The sequence below is a fragment of the Gastrolobium bilobum genome, unplaced genomic scaffold, assembly GCF_033153095.1.
Source record: "Gastrolobium bilobum isolate Gb01-03AN ecotype WA unplaced genomic scaffold, APGP_CSIRO_Gbil_v1 utg10825, whole genome shotgun sequence".
Lineage (NCBI taxonomy): Eukaryota > Viridiplantae > Streptophyta > Magnoliopsida > Fabales > Fabaceae > Gastrolobium > Gastrolobium bilobum.
This window is the reverse complement of record NW_026898293.1, coordinates 422,881-443,489: the sequence shown is the minus strand read 5'-3', so window position 1 is coordinate 443,489 and position 20,609 is coordinate 422,881. Positions and strand designations below refer to the sequence as shown.

General features: G+C 33.9%; 2 protein-coding genes and 1 pseudogene across 2 annotated transcripts; 2 read left to right on the top strand and 1 right to left on the bottom strand.

Annotated features, from left to right (window-relative positions):
- The first annotated feature begins 10,628 nt into the window (after positions 1 to 10,628).
- Positions 10,629 to 12,710, top strand: LOC133314539 (increased DNA methylation 1-like). Its single transcript, XM_061516021.1, has one exon. The coding sequence runs from the start codon at positions 10,629 to 10,631 to the stop codon at positions 12,708 to 12,710; it is 2,082 nt and encodes a 693-aa protein (XP_061372005.1).
- Positions 12,707 to 14,296, top strand: LOC133314538 (ABC transporter C family member 6-like; annotated as a pseudogene).
- A 1,513-nt stretch (positions 14,297 to 15,809) lies between these two features.
- LOC133314544 (WD repeat-containing protein ATCSA-1-like) lies at positions 15,810 to 19,845 on the bottom strand. The gene is made up of 9 exons (XM_061516028.1): positions 19,575 to 19,845; positions 19,245 to 19,505; positions 18,983 to 19,142; positions 18,260 to 18,432; positions 17,746 to 17,956; positions 17,423 to 17,577; positions 17,241 to 17,330; positions 16,228 to 16,299; positions 15,810 to 16,125 (listed from the first exon to the last, which is right to left on the bottom strand). The coding sequence occupies exons 1-9, from the start codon at positions 19,728 to 19,730 to the stop codon at positions 16,084 to 16,086; spliced, it is 1,320 nt and encodes a 439-aa protein (XP_061372012.1). The 5' UTR covers positions 19,731 to 19,845; the 3' UTR covers positions 15,810 to 16,083.
- Between the last annotated feature and the right edge of the window lie 764 nt (positions 19,846 to 20,609).

The window sequence follows — 20,609 nt, the reverse complement described above, 5'->3', positions numbered from 1 at the left end:
AATTTTTACTAAATTTTTTTACAGAAATATGTTTCGTCGAAAATTTTGATGGAAATATTTTTGATCAAAATATTTAGTGGAAAATTTTCGATAGAAATGTGTTTCGCTAAAAATTTCGACGAAATTTTTTTTTATCAAAAAGTTTAACGAAAATGTTTCCGTCGAAAACTTTCCCCGAAATTTGAAATCTGTAAAAAATTTTGCTGAAATTTTTTTCCGTTAATTTTTTTTGATAGAAAAGTGTTTCGTCGAAATTTTTGATTAATATATTTTTCTGTGAAATATTTTGACAAAATTTAGATTCCGTAAAACAATTTGACAAAAAAAAAAATTTCGTCAAAATTTTTTACAGAAATGTTTTTAGTCACAAATTTTGATGAAAATATTTTTCGTCAAAAATTTTTGCGGAAACTTTTTATGAAAATATTTTTCGTAAGAAATTTTGACGTGATAGGTTTACGTTAAAATTTTTATTTTAATGTAATTGTGATTTTCTTTTTTTCACATAATGGGTATGGGTCAAGTTTTGGGTCAATGGGTCAATATTAAAACAAGTCAGGTCTAAAACTGACCCAAATAAAAGTAGGTCAGTACTTAAACCAGTTCAAAAAATATAGGTATTTATGAGTCAGGTCAAGGGAAGGACAAGTGAACCAGTTTTTTTCACACCCCTACTTTTGTTGGAGGGAATGATCAAGAGGAAACAGAGCAATCAATGGACATAATGTGGCGAGTGATCCATCCCAAATTAGGTTCCAATGTAGGCGTCTGTTCCAAATGTACTAATTTATTTTATTTACTGATCAACCCTTCCTAGTAGGAGGATTGATTCACTTGTGCAAAATATTTCTGATGTAAATTGTGTTATTTCAGTGCTTGCAAACAAAATATCAAGACAAAAGCTTTTTTGTCAGCTTTTCTATATTGTTGCACCTAATTTTCTTTCTTAGATTTACTGCTTCATTTGTTCATTGTATAGGTAGTTGCTGTCAAACCTTCTGCCCCATTAATAACCGCGGTGGTGTCTGCGTGGTCTTTTCTTCTATCTACCAAGGGCAATCTGAAGCTAAATTCAAAAAATTGGCAAAAGTAAGCACAATCTGTCTTTTAGCATCCATTTTCATTTTATTCTGCACTAGATTTAAGTACGTAATGTGCAGCATTGAGAATCGTGTTCCATATAGCAGTACCACGGATCTAACATATTTTTTGAGTTCCTTGGCAAATTAGGAAAATGAGTTCCTTCATGATGTCTTTTGAGTTCACACCGAAGAGAAGGCATCCTAATAACCAAGAACGCAGAATATCAGCTAGTGTAGTGACAAGGCAAGTTTGTGTGAGTGATTGTGCTCAATATCTGAGGTTGGAATTCTTCACATATAAAATTGTGTTCACTTTCATCTTCCCGTTGAAATATTTAAATGGAAATAGGGTACTTAAAGACGATTTTGACAATTTTTGCTGGAAAAACATATGGGTACAATGTGCCTTGTAAATACCCTTCTCGTTTGTGTATGAACTCGCTAGCTAAAATCGATCTTCCAAAGTTGGTCGATCTTGCCAATACCTCTGTTTAATTTTGCATTACCAATTGCCATTTATGCAATCGTCTTTTATATTGTGGCTTGCATTAATCGGGATACATATACTGTATTGATGATGCTAAATTTCTTTTTTGGTTTCTTTTGTTAAATTTACAGGACAATAACTTCGGCCACTACGCAGTCAGTATGGTTGACGACGAGGCTTGAGTTCGAGTGTGAATAACAATAATTATGTTTCATTTGGGAATTCGGTCGTTCATTCTGATACCACATTTTTATACCCTGATTTACCTTGTAGGAGACATTGCAAAGGCTGATGGGTCTAAATTGGCTCATGGTTTCCGGACTCTCAGTTTTGGGGATCAGGCAAATCAGGGTCCTATTCAATTCTGCCACCCTGGGTGGGGAATTAAAAACCTCCTTCACCAGATTACAAACAGAGCTGCCTACAACTCCCCATTGAGTATGAAGAAAGGCCGCATTAATCCCGTCTGGGCCTGGAGCCTTGAATTTACCTATGCTAAAGACGATAGATTTAATCTCGTCATCCGAAGGGAGATACCCCAGGGCTGTGCACTCATCTGGGTCAAGCTTGGGGAAGGCACTAGAAATAGGAAATGAGAGACGTTGCTCATCATTCTCAGTGTAGAGATTGATGTAGAAGTCAGTAGCCAAATTAATCAGAGCTTCCGCTTCTCCAATCCAAATCCCCTCGGCATTCTTGATGGCCTCTATCCTGTTGAATCTCCGACGGGCAACGGTGGAAGCATGAAAATGTTATGTATTTCTATCACCATACTTGAGCCATTTACACCTGGATCTCTTAAACCAAGTAAGCTCCTCCCGAATAAGGATCAACTCTAATTCCTTCCAGAGGGAGTGTTGAAGGAGGCGGAGGGAGTAGTCATCCCCATATGACAGCTTATCATCTATGCCCTTCATAGCCAACCGGGTACGTCTCATCTCCTATTTTGAAGGAAGGGATGAAGCTTCTGCGCAAGTCCACCTCTATACAAATCTTGGCAAACCTAGACTTGTTGATGATATCACCATCTCCTGCCTCGTTCCTCCTTATGGATCTCTTGTCCACCTTCAACGTCTTCCCCACAAGGTTATCAGCCTCCAAAGGTGATAAGAGGAGTAAAACTCTATAGGTAATCCACAAACCCGAATCCACACAGCAAGTTTTTTCACTAAATCGTTGTTGAGATTGAAGAAAGGCCTCCAACGTTGAACCACCAAGTAGTGGTCGGAGACAGTCCATGGTCCTTCATGGAGCACATGGTGATAGTCTCTGTCATCTGAGAACTTCAATATGATGTGGCCGTTGTCTAGATTAAACTGTTCAAAAGTCCCTACAAGGCTCCACATCTTCTGCAGACGGCCTATAAGGTAGCTCGACGCCGTTCTCTTGCCTAGTAGTTTAACAATGAGAGCTTTCCTCCATTGTTCACACTCCTTCTTGTGCTGATTTTTTCAAAAGTGGTAAGATGGGCATAGAGGATCACTCTCCCCTACTGGAAACTCTTCCCCATCTTCCTCCTCTTCCTTCCTCTGCCTTTCCATCCAGTCCTCCTCATCCGAATCATAGTCCACCGATTGACCATTCAGGGCTAGAACCTTGTCCTTATAGGAAACTAGGTTCCTTCCCTGAATATGTTTCATGGATGTATCCTTTAGTCTGGCATCACCCACAGCTGGTACTGGTACTCTTTCTATACTTGTTTTCTCAGCCATCTCATCGTCCATAGGGCTGTCCTCGCTACGTGATTCCTTCGGCTTCTTAACACTTCTCTCCAGTTGATCTGCTTCATCAGTCTCTGGTGCCTTCCTCTCCTTCTCCTTGGGAGTAGACATCATCGAGCTTTGTATTTTATTTAACATAAGAGGATTCACTCTCTTAGTTAGCGCATAGTTAAAGATACAGTTATCCACGATTTGCATAGAATACTTTTTCTCTCTAATACTAGGTAGTAGCTAGGTACACTTTTATTTTAAATTTTGTCACTCGTTCATAAATTACTCAATTAATTCGATGATAAGACTACAAAGATGATAAAGTTCTTTGTACGTAATTATGTATGACCTCGCTTTTCATAACACACATTCCATATTTAGTTCTCCTCAACAAATATTAAATTTATTTAATGAATCGTTTACTTATAACTAAGGATTTTATGGTAAAAGTTGTGTTTAAACATAGATAGTTAAATAGTTAATGAAATGATTAAATAAATTTGATATTTAATTAAAAAAATGGTGAGAAGTAATTGAGTAGTCTTATTGCATCAACATTGATATGAAATAGGGGGATGTGCAAGAAACTCTTCAACAAAATCCTTATAATGGGGTATTGTATTTATATATCATGCAAATAGGGATGATAAGACGGGTTTGACCGGTGGAATTATCTCGTTTAACCTGTTACATTTAATAGGATGGTTATTTATTTTTATTTTTATTTTTTTGGATAGCAAGGAAAGAAATTTATTTTTATTTTTGGAAATACATAGGTTGGTTATAAAATTAATCTACCAGCCCCACCTAATTGGCCTTGTAAAAAATATGAGTTATAAGGGATTGGAATGGGCAAAGACAGGATAATCCATTGTTTTTTTTTTTTTTTTTTTAAATCCCAATTCCTATTGATTTCTTTAGCTTTTTGGCTTTTCCCCTTTGCAAATTCGCATTCTTCCACTGTTCTACCCTTAATTTCTCTGTGTCTTTGTTCCTTATTCCTCCTCAAATTTCCAAATTATTTGGCCAAGCTATGCTCTTAAATTTTTTATTTTTATTATTCTCTCTCTTTTCATCATTGTTTGGCTGTTTGTTATTTTTTTTAAGAAAAAATATTAGTCCTTTTAAATGATCTAACTTTATATCATTTTAAATCTTAACCATTTTGATTTTCGTCAATCAACGGTTATGATTTATTAGTAATATTTGATTTATTCGATGCTTTTATCTTATTCTATTTTTATAAGAATACATTATAAATTCTTCTCGTATGATTTGAGCTAATTCCTATTTTGTATTATATATATAAATTAAAAAACATATTTTGTACATATTTGATTTTGGATTCATAATCAACTGCTCAAAATATTGGAAGGGGGATGACGGTTAAGTACTGATATTTCCAAGGTAATGACTACATGATTTAAACTTATGAAGTTGGAGGTAAAATTTGGAAAACAGAAAAATATTGCCGCTTAATAAATCAAGGGTAGAAGACATACATGTTATAGCCATTAATCCGTTAATCAAATCAAGACCGATTACTCAATCACTATCATAATATATGGAAATTAACAGTAACAATTACTCAATCAATTAAAATCAAATCAAATCATTTTATTTCAAGAAAAAAACTAAAAATCAATGTAAAATAATTTTAGATAAGTTTAGGCTAGCCAAAGTTTCGTGTAACTTGGCCCATATATATCCTAGTCGTGGCCTGTGAAGAACATCAACGTGAAGGGACAACAAACTTCGCAATTAAAAAAAACATGAAACTATCAGCGACAAATGTCTAGTTATTGCATATCTCGAATCAAATCCCGATTTTTGCAATCTTTTTTATTTCATTTTTTTTTCAATCACGCTCCATTCATATTCCGTTTCTGTTCTTTCTCTTTTTCTTTCTCAATCAAAACCCTTAGTTTGTGGGCTTTCTTCCACTTTCTCCTGAATCTGAAACCCAACCGTTTTATCTCTTTACCTCTCTCTTTACGAAGGTGGTGCTGTGAGTGTTCAGTGGATTTAAGAATGAGCTCTTCGAGAACCTAAATGATGTTGTACGTTTGGCTTTTGAGAAACCCTAGCAAGAACAACAGTTCCTCTCTCAAATCACTTCGATCCCTCGCAGGAACAAGCTCTTCTCTTCTGTTCTCTGCAAGCACCTTCCTCCACATCATCTTTTTCAGGATTCTTTTCTTTCCCTTTTTTAAATTAAATTATCTATTAATTTTGATTAGTGGCTAGAAAAGAATTGGTCTATTCAAGGCTCTTTCATTGATCAGACAATTCATGTGCTAGTGGTTAGCTAAACTAGGTTAAAAGATAGGAAACAATCATCACATTTGTTATACATATATTTAAAATATTTATGTTTAAAATATTTTTAAAAAATACTTGTACGAATTTAAAATATTTTAAAAAAAATACATAATTCTTGTTCGTCATATATTCTTGTTACGAGTTGATAGTGGAGGAGTGTATGCCCTTATAGCATTATATGACCTTAGCATACATAGATGTTACGTAAATGGAAATCAATATCATAAAATTAGCATATATATATATAGCTTAGCTTATTTAATTTGTAATTGATATTGAACTTTTTGTTTTGGCATATTTTAAATTATTAAGTTGTCATCCGTAGCGGAGTCAGGATTTAATTTTAGCCGGGGCTAAAAAGTTTGACATGTCAAAATATTTTCGTAATTATACAAATCTATTAGTAAAAAATTTTACTTAAAATTTTTAAAGTAATAGGATTGATGTCATTTTAACAGATAATAAATATTTATTTAAAATTTAAAATATAATATAAAATTAAATTAGTAAAGAAAGTGCAAATATATGAAATTTTCATGTGATCTTTATGAATATTATTTCATGTGATGTTAATGAAAATTTATTTCATTTGATCTTTGTGTATAATTGTTTTTATCTTTTATATTTTAATTTTGTTTGGGCCTATAAACTTTAGTTTGCAACTTAGTAGGCCTTACAGGCCGTATTAGATTTTTTTAGTTTTTTTTATAATAGGCCAGTCCAGACCTATAAATCAAGTCTTTAATAGGTTAATAGGCAAATATATTAGATAGGTTTAGGCTTTTAAAGCCAAAGCTTGGCCTAACTTGGCCCATTTATACCCCTAGTCGTTGCCTGTGAAGAACATCAACGTAGAGGGACAACAAACTTCATAATTAAAAAGAAACATGAAACAATGAGCGACAAATGTCTGAAATCATTTAAATGACATTCGATCCACGTAAATCATTTAATCAGTGTTTAGATATTTTAAAAATTTTACAAATACAAAAAAAATAAAGAAGTTGTTAATGAATATGTACAAGAAATTTTCATACTCCATATATATACATATATCTTCATTGATTTTTTTCTTTAACAATTTCCACTGATTAATCGCCAAAATTCTCATTCTTGTTGTGAAATCAAATACAAATAACACCAAGAAATAATTCAATTCCATTACCAATAGCAACCGTAGCTCTACATTAAAATAATTTTTTTTAAAAAAAAATTAAATGTAAAACAACACTCCATTTTTTCAAAAGAAATAAAATCAATAAATACAACCACACAAAAAAAATTTGTAAAAAAAAAGGGCATGAATTCCACTCATGTTAAAAACACCCAATAAACAACTATGGTCAACAAAGACAAAGAATTTTTCTTTTACAAGGTTCAAAAAATATATAGATCAATTTTTTTCCAGAGCGGACAATATAATTACCAATGCATATTCTAAGAACATGTATTCTTAAAATCTTGAGAAAGAAACAAAACATCCTACCTTGTCGCGGAAGGGTTGAGTTCTGGGTACTGAGTGCGAATAAGGAAAAAAAAAGTTAGAAAAAACCCTAATTGGAAAAAGATGAAAAAAGAAGAAAAAATGAAAGAGAAAACAATCTGTTATATGGTCATACACGCAAAACAGCTCCAAATCTTCGTCTATTACTATTATTACAATTTTAATTAGGGTCAACTTAAGCTAGGCCCAATCACAATTACTTATATAATTATATATAATAATTAAAATTTATTGAAATGTAACCGGTAATATCCTTAATTAATAAAATCATAGCCCCATCACAGAAAACGCGGGAGGAAGTTAACCACAATCATTTAACCACATTAATGGAGTCGTTGTCAATACAGGAACTCCAAACGTCCAAAGCAACAAAAGAACGTATCAAGTTATTGCATATCCTGAATCAAATCCATCTTTTTTATTTCAGTTTTTTCAATCACGCTCCCTACCCATTTATATTCCGTTCCTGTTCTTTCTCTTTTTCTCTCTTAATCAAAACCCTAAGTTTGTGGGCTTTCTTCCATTTTCTCTTGAATTTGAAACCCAGCCAGTGTTCAGCGAGATCTGACAATGAGCTCCTCAGAGAACCTAAATGATGTTGTACGTTTGGCTTTTGAGAAACCCTAGCAAGAAAAACAGTTTCTCTCTCAAATCACTTCGATCCCTAGCAGGAACAACTCTCCTCTTCTGTTCTCTGCAAGCACCTTCCTCCACCGTCATCTTTTTCAGGTTTCTTTTCTTTCCTTTTTTTTAAAATTAAATTATATATTAATTTTGATTAATGGCTAGAAAAGTATTGATATATTCAAGGCTCTTTCATAGAGCGATCAGGCAATTCATGTGCTCGTTGTTTAGCTAAACTAGTTTCAAAGATAGGAAACAATCATCATATTTTTCCAAACTCCTCCTTTAGGGTTTAATTTCCCTTTTAAATAAAGATGTAATGCTAAGCTTTCATAAGGCTAATCCTTCTTAGACTTTTTGTTTTTGTTTTGTTTATCTGGACTAGTTCCCTCCTTATTATACACACACACAAAAGAAACTCCTTTTGATTATTTTTTTAATTTTATGTGCAAGTTGCTGGTTTTTTATTTTTGGTTCTCTTTTCGGTTTGTGAGGGAATATAATTTCTTTCAGTGTTTGACAAATTAATCTATATTTCTAATTTTCAACTGATGATTGACTTGGTATAGTAGCTTCTTTGTTCAAGGGATCACAGGTCAAATTTTGATCTTTTTCTATTTCCATAATTAACTCTATGTTCCACTTTAGCATATCGCTGTGGTGAAACTTAATTTTATAATTCTATGCTTCCTGATAGGCTTTTTGTGTGAGAAGAGGGGTTAGGGATTGGTTATAAGTCATCTTTCTTCATGTAAGTGGAGACTATGGTCCTTTACTTTGGAGCTTAAGATTTAGCTCTAATACTTCTAACTGTTTTAGCATCACCAGATCAAAGTTGTAAGCATATACATCACATGTGGTCATCAGGCTGGGCTTGAACATATATAGCTTTGTTTTTTTTTTTTTCATTAGTATATATATATATATATATATATATATATATATATATATATATCGCTTAAATTTGAACTTTCGATCAGTTGTCACAGGTTACGTAAATAATATCCTTAATCAATTAATAAAATTAGCACATGATATAAAAATGGAAATTAATATTATAAAATTAGCACACTAAAATTTAGTTTTTTTTTTCCATGTGAATATATAAAATAAAATGACTCCTAAATTTCAACTTTTATTTTGGCATATTTTAAATCATTATATTACCGTAAATAATATTCTCAATGAATAAATTTAACATATATATATATATATATATATGCTAACTTTATTAATTAAGAATATTATTTATAGAGTTTATATAGTTTTTTTGTAATGTGTATATATAAAATAAAATATTTCCTAAATTTAAACTTTCACTTTCACATATTTTAACTTTCACATATTTTAAATTATTAAGTTACCGTGAATAATATCTTTAATTAATAAAATTAGCACATATATATGATATAAAAATGAGAATCAATGCCTTTAAATTAACACAGATATGTTTCATATAGAGATATTATGTTTATAAATGTTACGAAAATTCTTCTATTAATATTAACAATATTTATATTTATTAAAGATTTTATTTCCACATGCAACATGGTCGGTGAAAAGTTTTGGCGCACTAGGGTGGGTCTGTGTTCATCTCTATTAGCAGAATTATGGAGAGTATTGAGTGGTTTGGTGTTTGTCTGGAACGCGGGATAGAGAAGAGTGATTGTTGAATGTGATGCGGTAATGATTATTTCCTTGCTCACCAAGCTTAGTGATGATGCCCGTGAGTTGCATTTGCTGAATAGTTGGATCGAGACTGACAGTGTGCGAACTGGCTCACTAACTACCTCTTGGATCCATCGGAGTTGGATGGTGTTTGGCGCTTCCAGTCCAGTGATCACTGATGAAACTTGGCTTGCTCTTGCAGGCTGATGTAACATGTGTCTCCAGGACTAGGACTTTCATCCATAACGAGGACTCGACCCTGGTTTTGCTTTGTTGTTCTCGTTCTTTTAATTGTTTGGGGCTTAGTCCTTTTTTGTTACCAAATATATATATATATATATTTATTATTATATTTATATATATATATATATTTATTATTATATTTGTGGCTTGTAGATTATAAACAAATGGAAATCAATATCCCAACAAAAATTGCTTAAGCATACTGTATGTGGTTATCTAGGAATTATTCTATGGGTTTCTGTGGTTCAATGTTTGTGTATCGTTTAATCGATTTTTTTATTGTGAATCATAAGATACAAAAATATAATAAAAAATAATTTAAAAATATATAATATAATAATATCATATAAATAATATATCGCTTAAATTTGATTCAGTTTATCACAGGTTATGGAAATAATATCCTTAATTAATTAATAAAATTAGCACATGATATAAAAATGGAAATTAATATTATAAAATTAGCACACTAAAATTTAGTTTTTTTGTTCCATATGTATATATAAAATAAAATGACTCCTAAATTTGAACTTTCATTTTGGCATATTTTAAATCATTATATTGCCGTAAATAATATTATTTATGAATAAATTTAACACACATATATATATATATTAACTTTATTAATTAAGAATATTATTTATAGAGTTTATATAGTTTTTTGTAATGTGTATATATAAAATAAAATATCTCCTAAATTTGAACTTTCACTCTCGCATATTTAAAATTATTACGTTACCGTGAATAATATCTTTAATTAATAAAATTAGCACATATATGATATAAAAATGAGAATCAATGCCTTTAAATTAGCACATATATATGTGATATCAATTCGATGCGTGATTAAAGATATTCTTGTTATGATTTACCAAAAAAAAAGAAAAAAGATATTCTTGTTAGCATATATATACACACATATATTCCCGTTACCTGATTCTTCTTCTTCCGCTTGAACAGGTTTTGCATGAAATAATTTGAATTTGATGGCTCCTAGTTCGGCTCCTGCAGTATCTATTGAACCAGAGTTGTGCCCTCATGCAGTAATCGACTGGTACAAATTAACAGGATCAACAGATTATAGGCGAGGTAGGGGGAAAAGAGACCTATCCTTAAAAGCAAAGCAACATCTATGTGCTTTGGGTTGGAATTTGTGGTACATTGATAAGCAAGGTAGATGGGAATTGCGTTATACATCACCCATCAATAGCAGGAACCATATTTCTCTCAGAAAGGCATGCGAAAGCTGCATACGAGAGGGAGGTTGTGGGCCTCAAAATGTTCCCTTGATTCTGGAAACAAAGGGTCTTCAAGTTGAGCGTGATCATGATTATCAGCCTTCAACAACTACAGCCATGTCATCATCTTCTGCACAGCCACAAGAACAACCAAGAACATGCAAGAAACCAAGTGCAAGAGCGCAGCCCAGAACATGCAAGAAAAAAGAAAGGGAGTCTTTTGATGATGATGATGAGGTGGATCACTCTCAACCCACGAGTGAGCTTGATCAGGCCTCTTCCACTACAGTGATTTCATCTTCTGCACAAGCACATGTGGTACCAAGAAAATCCAAGAAACAGAGGGCTGAGCCAAAAAAATCCAAGAAACGACAAAGGGAGTCATGTGATGATGGTGATGATGCTGAGTGGAATCCAAGAAAAGACAAAGGGAGTTCCATAGGCGGTAAAAGAGGTAAAGTCTTACGATCAAGGAAAAGGGTGAGGCATGGGGATGAGGTACAAAGTTCTTCAAATCCTCGTACAATGATCTCTTGGTTGATTGACAACGTGGTACTTTTAGAATCCAAGGTGTTCTGCCGTGGTAGATATAATGTGGTGAAAAAAGGTAAACTATTGCATTGTGGCATAGAATGTGATTGTTGTGGTTTGGTTTTCGGCCCCACTAACTTTGAGGCTCATGCTGGTTGTGCAAAGCACCGTCCATCTACTAGTATCTTCTTGGAAGATAGAAGATCACTGTTGGATTGCCAAAGGGAAGCTTTGAGTAGTTCACAACAAAAAAACCATGATGCTGTTATGCAGAGAGACAATGTTTATAAAGACAATGACAGCATCTGTTCTATATGTCGTTATGGTGGTGAATTGATGCTTTGTGATAGATGCCCATCCTCATTCCATCTCAGTTGTCTAGGTCTTGAGCAAGTTCCTGATGGTGATTGGTTTTGCCCACCATGTTGCTGCAAAATATGCAACAAACCAAAATATGGAGAAGATTGTGCAGATAATGTGGATTGCAGTATGCTCGTTTGTGATCAATGTGAGCACAAATACCACATTGGGTGCCTAAAGACTAGAGGCTTTACCAGTAACTTGGAAAACCAACCTAATAAGAATTGGTTCTGCAATGATGCTTGTGAGAACATATTTTTCAGTCTACAAAAGCTGATAGGGAAACCAATTCCCGTGGGTGCTGATAATCTTACTTGGATATTGTTGAAGACCCCGAAAAGTGATAACCATGGAGATCTTACTTCTGAAGACCTTGAGCGCATGAGTCAAATTGAAAGCAAGCTAAGTGTGGCTCTTGGAGTATTCCATGAGTGTTTTGATCCAGTTATTGATGATCTCACTGGGAGAGATATCATATCAGATATTATGTTCAATAGAGGTTCAGAACTTAATCGTTCCAACTTTCGTGGGTTCTACACAATGATTTTGGAGAGGAATGACCAGGTGATTTCTGCTGCCACCATAAGAATTTATGGTCAGAAGGTTGCTGAGCTACCATTTGTTGCCACCAGGAGGAAGTTTCAAAGACTTGGAATGTGTAGCATCTTGATAAATGAGCTAGAGAAGCAGTTGACTAACTTGGGAATTGAGAGGATGATTTTGCCTTCCTCTCCCAGTGTGATAGACACTTGGACAAACTCATTTGGCTTTGCAAGGATGACAGATTTGGATAAGTCTCAATTTCTTGACTACACTTTTCTAGACTTCCAAGACACCACTATGTGCCACAAATTTTTGATGAAACCTTCAATCAAATGTTTTGATGGGTATGTGACATGCCCCCAATTTGGCTGGCCTAAACCTTGTATCGAGCAATGATGGTTATCTGGCAACTGGGAAGTTCAAGTATTCCTGGGTTTGAGTCAAGTGTGGCTGGAAGTTCAGGCATGCCTGGGGTTGTTTCAATCATAGCTGCAAGTTCAAGTGCTGGTGATGCTCAACCGTTGCAGCAGCACCAACATGCCAGACTTCAGTGGGAAGCAGAAAATATACAAGACTAGTTGAAAATAGAAATTTTTATTTCATACTAGAGAACATTGATGATGATTACTTGAAAATACCCTACCAATGCAAAATTATTTGATTGATTTGTGGTTAATTTTTTAATAGTGTCGCCCTTTCTAGTATCTGCATTGTTTATAAAATTATTTGATTGATTGATATATAAAAAAGTCTTGCATTGTTTGTTACTTAGAATTTAAGCAGGTTAAAAAGTGAAGATATCTAGTATCTGCATTGGTTTATATGGTGGTGAAAATATATAAAAGTCTGGCATTGATGGATGGAAGTGAAGATATATGAATAGGTTAAAAGTCTGTCATTGATTGCTGGATTGTTTATATGGTGGTGACTGTTGAGGAGGTGATGTGTATGAGTCATGGCCACATATAACAGCTATTGATCCTGGTGAATGCTTGTTGATTGTTGGCATGCCAGCATGTTGGCTAAGACGACCAATATTAGAGAAAAAAAAATTTAATGCAGGGGATTTTAACCCATTCATAAGAATATCCTGTAGAAAAAGAGGTAACTTAGTTTGATTTTAGTTTATGATATCTATGCTTAATGAGGCAGTGTGTGATGTAGGTTTGGTATGCTCCTCACTTGCCTCGTTTTACATGTGCTGGATAAAAAAAACTGGCATTGTGAGAATAACTATAGTGCAAACACTTTTCTGACTTGTGGAACCTGTTGCTGAACAAATTTTGATAGACAACACTAACATATCTTTGATTTCAGTTCATGATTTACGTTCCACATTAAGCATTATTCCTCGGGATCCAACAATGTTTGAAGGGAATGTAAGAAGCAACCTGGACTCACTGGAAGAGTACACAAATGAATAGATTTGGAAGGTAATTTGTTTTTTCATGGCACTAGGAAGTAATTGTCTCATTAGTACAGGTTATGCATATTCATAAATTTAAGAAATATTATAGGCTCTAGTTATGTGCCAACTTGGAGATAAAGTAAGGAAGAAAGAAGGGAAGCTTGACTCCATAGTTTTGACTTCTAAAAACTTTAAACATAGATATAGGATGTGTTACAAGTCAAAATTATATCTATAAATGTAGTGAGAATGATTTCATATCATCATGAGTTTTGCAGTTACCATAGCTCATTGAATAACTTCAGTCATTGATAGTGACATGGTTCTGTTTATAAATCAAGGTAATTAAGAATCATTTGTTTTTTTGTCTTTTCTTGTATATTTGTCAGTTTGTTTTTTTCTTTTTTTTTCTCATAAAAGTGAATATGATTTCTCTTCATATTGATCCTGCACGCTTCTTGAGAAATATGCTTCACCAAAGAAACTGCTTAAGAATAAATCTTCGTTTGTTGCTCAACTAGTTGCAGAATACACAAGGAGATCAAACTCTGATTTTGGTCGCCTACCTTACTGAAGTTCAAGTAGGTTTTGGTGGCCTACCTTGCTGAAGTTCAAGTAGAGAGTTGTTGAAAAATGAAAAAATAAATAGGATTAAATGCTTCTTAAAGTTTTAACATACCTCTAATAATTGGCGTCAGCTTAATCGTAAAGCAATAATGATCTTATTACAATTTTGATAAAGGGGTGCAGTGCAAATGGAAGGAATGTGAACCTTCTGCAGTTAATATAGATGGCCAGATCCTTGTTCATTTTGGTTAAGCATATTGAGCAGATTTACTGAATGATTAAAAAATAAAAGCGTTAAGAACATAGGTACTTCTCTGTAAATTACCTCACAGATGTATATGGCTTGATGCAAATAAAGAAAATTCATGATCATATTACATATAAAAATAAACATAGGTAGTCTAATATTTTAAACTCTGGAACGGATTGTGTACGCTGAAGCTTCTTCGCACTCGAAATAGGTTCTAGCACCAGTATAAAGCATCAATCAGATTTTTAACATTATAAATATCCCAAAAATCAAATTTGGAGTTTTTCATGACCTTATAATATTGGGCACTAGGCCTAATAGAGAAGAGAATTAAGTTAGTATACTACTGTTGGAGCATAAGTTCTGCTGCACAAAGCAGTTTTGAAAATCACGCTAGCAAAGGGTCAAATGGACTTCGGATGGGATAAAATATTGACACATTGTATTTAATACCCCATTTAGCAAATCCGGAATGTTTATAATGTTATAAAATAGGGAACTAGTTCAGATAGAGAAGATAAGGGGTGAATAAATGTATGACAGCACTTACGTTAATGGTATACCAACATATACACTGAAGTCAATAATGATCTTATTACAAAAATGGTTACAGTTAGATTCCCCTCCCCTTCAAATGAAAACAAGACACAACTTATATACGCACAGACAGTAATTTACAAGAGCCAGCTTCCAGGGTAGTCTAGAAGCAGTATCAGTGTGTTTGTCTACAGCTAGCTTTTAAGTCTTAAAAAAAATCTACTACATATGAGAGAGGCACATGAAAGTGTTGGGATTGTAGCCGTGCATAACAACCTCCTTCAATCGGTAACTGGTGTTGGACTTGTTTCTGACTAGTTACCCGAACTTTGGCTATTGGCCATGTCCGTCACGATTGATTGCAATGTAGTGATAGCAGTTCCAGATTCTAGTGCGGTGGCAATACGATAATGCTACAGATAATGTTCCTCTGAAGCACGTAAGTAAAAATGCCGAAAGAAGTTCAGTAATACCAATGAAACGAGTTTTCCTTGCTTCCTTTAGTTTCTGAGGGAATAATCACTCCCAATGTGAAAATAGGTCAATAAGAAATAATGACAAAGATCTATCAATACAAGGATATGCTAATTGATTATTGACATATATTTTTTTAAATGGTTCAATTAATGAACCTCTTTTTTTTTCTTTTTTTCCTTATAAAATGTTACTATAAACGTCAATTCAATACCAATGTCGTTTGGGTACGCACATATGTATTCAATATTTTCTCTAGCAAAGCAATACGAAACAAGTGTTTAAGCAATAACTTACAAGGACAGGAGTCAATTCAACATTTACACTGACGCAATTTAAAAGAAAATGAAAAAAAAAAAAAAAAAAAACTATCTGCACTACAAGTATACAGTTTGGCAGTGTTTATACTTTTAAGCCTTACGCATATGCTCCAAAACCAGGACAAGCCTGCATTTACAAATCCCACAAAAATCTAACAAAAGTGACAGAAGAATTTGAAAAAGGAAAAGATGTGACACTAATGCAGGCAAAACTCAGTTACTCCAGTTATCCTCATCCTCAGCAGGTCCTTCGTCCTACAGTTTATCACAATAAGATCAGACAATGGAAAATTGGAAGGTGCTTTCACTTTGCATATATACAAAATAATCTGAAAAAGACTGATTCAAAAAGTGTACCACTTCATCAGCAATTGATCTAGCAGGTGACCAGACAAGAATTTGTCTATCATTTCCGCCGGTGTATAATTCCTATGATGATAAAGAAAATCGTTAAAAAGTAGATGGAGTTTGGGTTCTACGAGAAAGTATTACATTCCAAGCAAACTTCAATTCAACAGTTGGAGAATAATATCACATTCTATAGATACATATATGTCCAAATAGATTGAGAACCGTATCTGGAACCATTGCTGTTTTACCGTTCGTTATTTTATACTGAAATAATTACTAAATATGCAAGAAATAATCAGTGTTCTTGCCAAAAGAACACCGACTCCAGACAAGCAATAGCCATGAAAGAATCAATAATGAATATTTCCAGTGTAATTAGATAGAGGGACAGGTACAGCGATACAGGCATGATTAACCTCGTCTAGTAAATTTATATCATATAAATGGTTTCTTTTTCACCTTTCATCTTTATTTAAGTTTCATCTTTAAACACGATCAAAGAGTTGTCATATTTTAGAAAATCTTCATAATTAAGTCTCTTTTCTTCCTAAAGACGACAGTCCTCGTATCAAAGAAGAAAAGGGAGTGTTGATTATATGTAAACACAATTTACACCCACCCAGGTCTTCATCTCTTCCCTTTTACCTTATCTATAAAAAAGCAAAATTTAGGACAGAAGGATAAAACGAAAAGAGAAAAAAAAAAGAAAAAAGAGAGAGAAGAAAGGCAGTCGGTATACTGTATGAGTTGATGATAGAAGATTAGAAATATGTATGTGTGCAGGGATAGGATATGATATAATGAACTCAATAAATTTCAATGAACAAAAAGGAAAATGTCTACTCAGTTTTGCATTCCCTTCAGCTGATTTATAACAGTATATAAAGAGTTTAATTGGAAACTGAACAGGGAGACCTGACTAGCCCAACAAATTTCACCAACACCATCACCGGGAGTTGATGAATTGCTGATTAGGAAGGAGTAGGGAAAGAAAATGAGCAACCACCTCAAGAATATACCTGATCTTGTTCATTAAACCAGCAAGAGTTCACGCATTCATAGTGGCCACGTAATATTGCATGTGTGTTCCCAGACCACATGTCAAATGCCTGAATAATCCAACAGTGAGATCAGCGTTTATCATTGTATTTGTACATCTAATTTAAAGTTAAAATAATAATAAACAAAAGGAAAGATGTACCTTCACAGCTCTCATGCATGGAACAAAAACAAGGGTTGAATCTTGAGTGGTGGCTAATTGAATAGGTTTGTTTGTTTGCAGGCGGACTGTTTCAAAGTTCACAAGTGTGTCGCAGCCAGATTCAACATCCCACAACCTCAATCTTGAATCAGACCCTGTGCTCCAACAGAACATCAAATAGGGAGAGAGAGAATTTAGATATGTACAGCATTTTGATGAATTACAAGAAAATAGGCAACAAGTTTCACACGAGTCCCGCATGAAATCATTATTCCATAGATACTTCAAATAACTATATAATATAATAACTAATAAAAAACAACCTGCACTTAGGAGATACAAGCCATCCTCTGTTACTTTTAACCCTGTCACAGCACCATAATGAGCAGTTGCACGATCCTGAGTAGACAGCATTCCTGGATGTAGTCTCTGCTTCATTGGTCCCTTGGATGAAACTCTACCAATTGGCAGTTGTCTGCTACCACTCCCATTAGCAAGTTTCTTTTGTGCAGCATGCAATTTTGTACTTGAATCCTGTGAGTGATAAGGCTTTGGGATTATAACAAGCAAAAAAACTCACATAATAATAATAATACTTGGTGCAATTTCAGCAACATGATTAAAATAGTCGTGACTAGCAATAATCATTATTGAGTGAGACACACTATTTGCAGATAAGGAATAAAAAAAACACTCCTCATTAAACCCTGACTAGTGAGGGTGGGGTGAGTGTAATCCTTGTACACAGTCTTACCCTTGCATATGTGCAAAGAGGCTATTTCTCGAATTCGAACCCGTGACAAGAAAAAGCTAACATAAAATAAAAAAATAAAAAACCTTAATGGGGCATTTGAGTATAGGTGGACGTCTTCCAAGCTGAGTCCGAGATTGATCTAAAACTAGGAAACAGCCAGCACGCCTGATGTCCCAAAAACGTATTGCACCATCACATCCCCCAGTAACCAAGATCCATTCACTTGAATTAGACCACTCAACAGTCATTACTCCATCTGCCATCAAGAAAACATTTGATGCAACACCTTTTTTTTAATAGAATATATCATGCAATATGAATAATCACACAAACAGATATCTTACTTTCCTGTATTTTATATGAAACTAAATGTGACATAATTAAACAGACAATATATTTTAATACTTTCAGCAAGAAGCACACAACTAAAGACTCTTGTTAAATAGAACCATACAAAACAAGCCAGGTTATATTGTGGAGACAGAGAAAAAGCATGATTTAACCATACAACCCAGCCCTTGGAAGTGCATATATTACAAAAACTTTAAATTATGATGGACTACTAAACATGTCCTGATAATCAGAGAATATTAACCTAAAGAAAGGATTTTGCATTTTCCATTCTTTCCAAGGTTTCATCATGTATATCTCACAAAATACTGCCATTCTGCAAGGATATACTAAACTAACCTTGAGAAAATCAATTCTAACTGGATAACAAATTGAATATATATAAATAAATAGTTACATGAAAGATGCAAAAAAATAAATAAAGATAAAGGTAAAGGTTCAAATTATTGAGATACCCCGGTGACCAGACAAAGTGTGAGCAAATGCCCCGGAAGCAATATCACAAAGGCGAACTTGGACATCCTCAGTTCCAGCAGCGATAAGCATGTGAGATGTTGATAATGTGGACATTGCAGTCCTATAGACCTTTCCAGGCATTTTAAAATTCACCACCACCTGTAGTACAACAATACTAGAATTGAATTGAATATATATAGAGTTATAATAGACCAAGGCCAAGCATAAATTTATTATTATTATTATTATTATTATTATGACCTGGGTGGTATTAGTGTCCCAAACATTGATGTGATGATCGTATGAGCCAGTGATGAATAATCCTGTGTCAATTGGATACCATATAGCTGAGGATACGGCATACTTATGGGCGAGCTGGTGTTGCTTGTCAACGGAAAAAATGCACCTGTGTTTGGATATGGCACCACCTGCTTCGTAATCGCTGGGGCGTTGAACATCGTAAACAGCTACGGATGCATCCGATGCAGCAGATAACAAATATCTTCCTTCTGTCAAATCAATCTGATTTCACGGTCAAATTGGAAATTGAAGCTAAGAAACAAACAACAGTAAGAGTAAGAGTAAGAGTACCTGAAGGGAGTTGATGGCGCCTTTGTGAGCCGAAACAAGGTCTTTGTGATTCGACAATTCCAGTTGGGAAATACGATTCGACTTTATGCTATTCGCGAAAGAATCTGCTCGTAATTTCCCCGCTTCCCTATCTCTGATCTGCTTCCAGACATGCATATTCGGAGCATCTTGATTTCAACACACTCACACTCTCTTCTTCCTCCACCCTATCCACTTTCTGTTTCTACTTTCTACTTTCTGCACTGCACCCCGTTCTCTCTCTCTCTCTCTCTTCTTGCAACTCCAACTAAAATACTTCAATCTTTTCTTTCTCTTCAAACAAAAAGAAATATGTGGAAGAAAGTCAAGTGGACTCCACTACTGGCCCAATGGACTTTCCCATTGGCCCACCTTCTTTCCTATGGGCCCAATTTGTTGGAACAGTTTTTGGGCTCAATCGAGCCTTCACATTGTTTTTGTTTTCAACAACAATTTTAATGATAATTATATAATGACTAATAAGTAATTATTTACAATACATAAAACGTAGTTTTTTAAAAGAAATTGAGATGATTATTATATAATGACGACAAAAAACTACCACTCCTTCTCCCTCCTACTTTTCAGCCACCACTAGATCCTGCATTCTGCTTCTGACTAAACAAACTATTCTTTTATTCAGCCACCTAAAACGCTATGAAATGAGTTTAACTTAATTTGAATGTAAGCAAATTTTTTTCATTTTAAAATTGTCTCCACTATGTTTCGATTAATAATAATAAGGAATTTTAGTTTGTTCTTTAACATGAAGAAAAACTTTCCTACACACACAACATTTTGTGGGACCCACACTTTTTAAAGCAAAAATAAATAAATTATAACACACTAAACGAATCTCTATAACATTACACAGTTACTTTTTTGACAACATAACTTATAAAACCCTAATAATAATGGAGAAAACACAGTCTCCATTTCCAATACAACTAACAAAGACAAAAAAATTAAAGATGTGTGTGTTCTCAAGCCGTATCTCAACTTACATCAATTTATTTA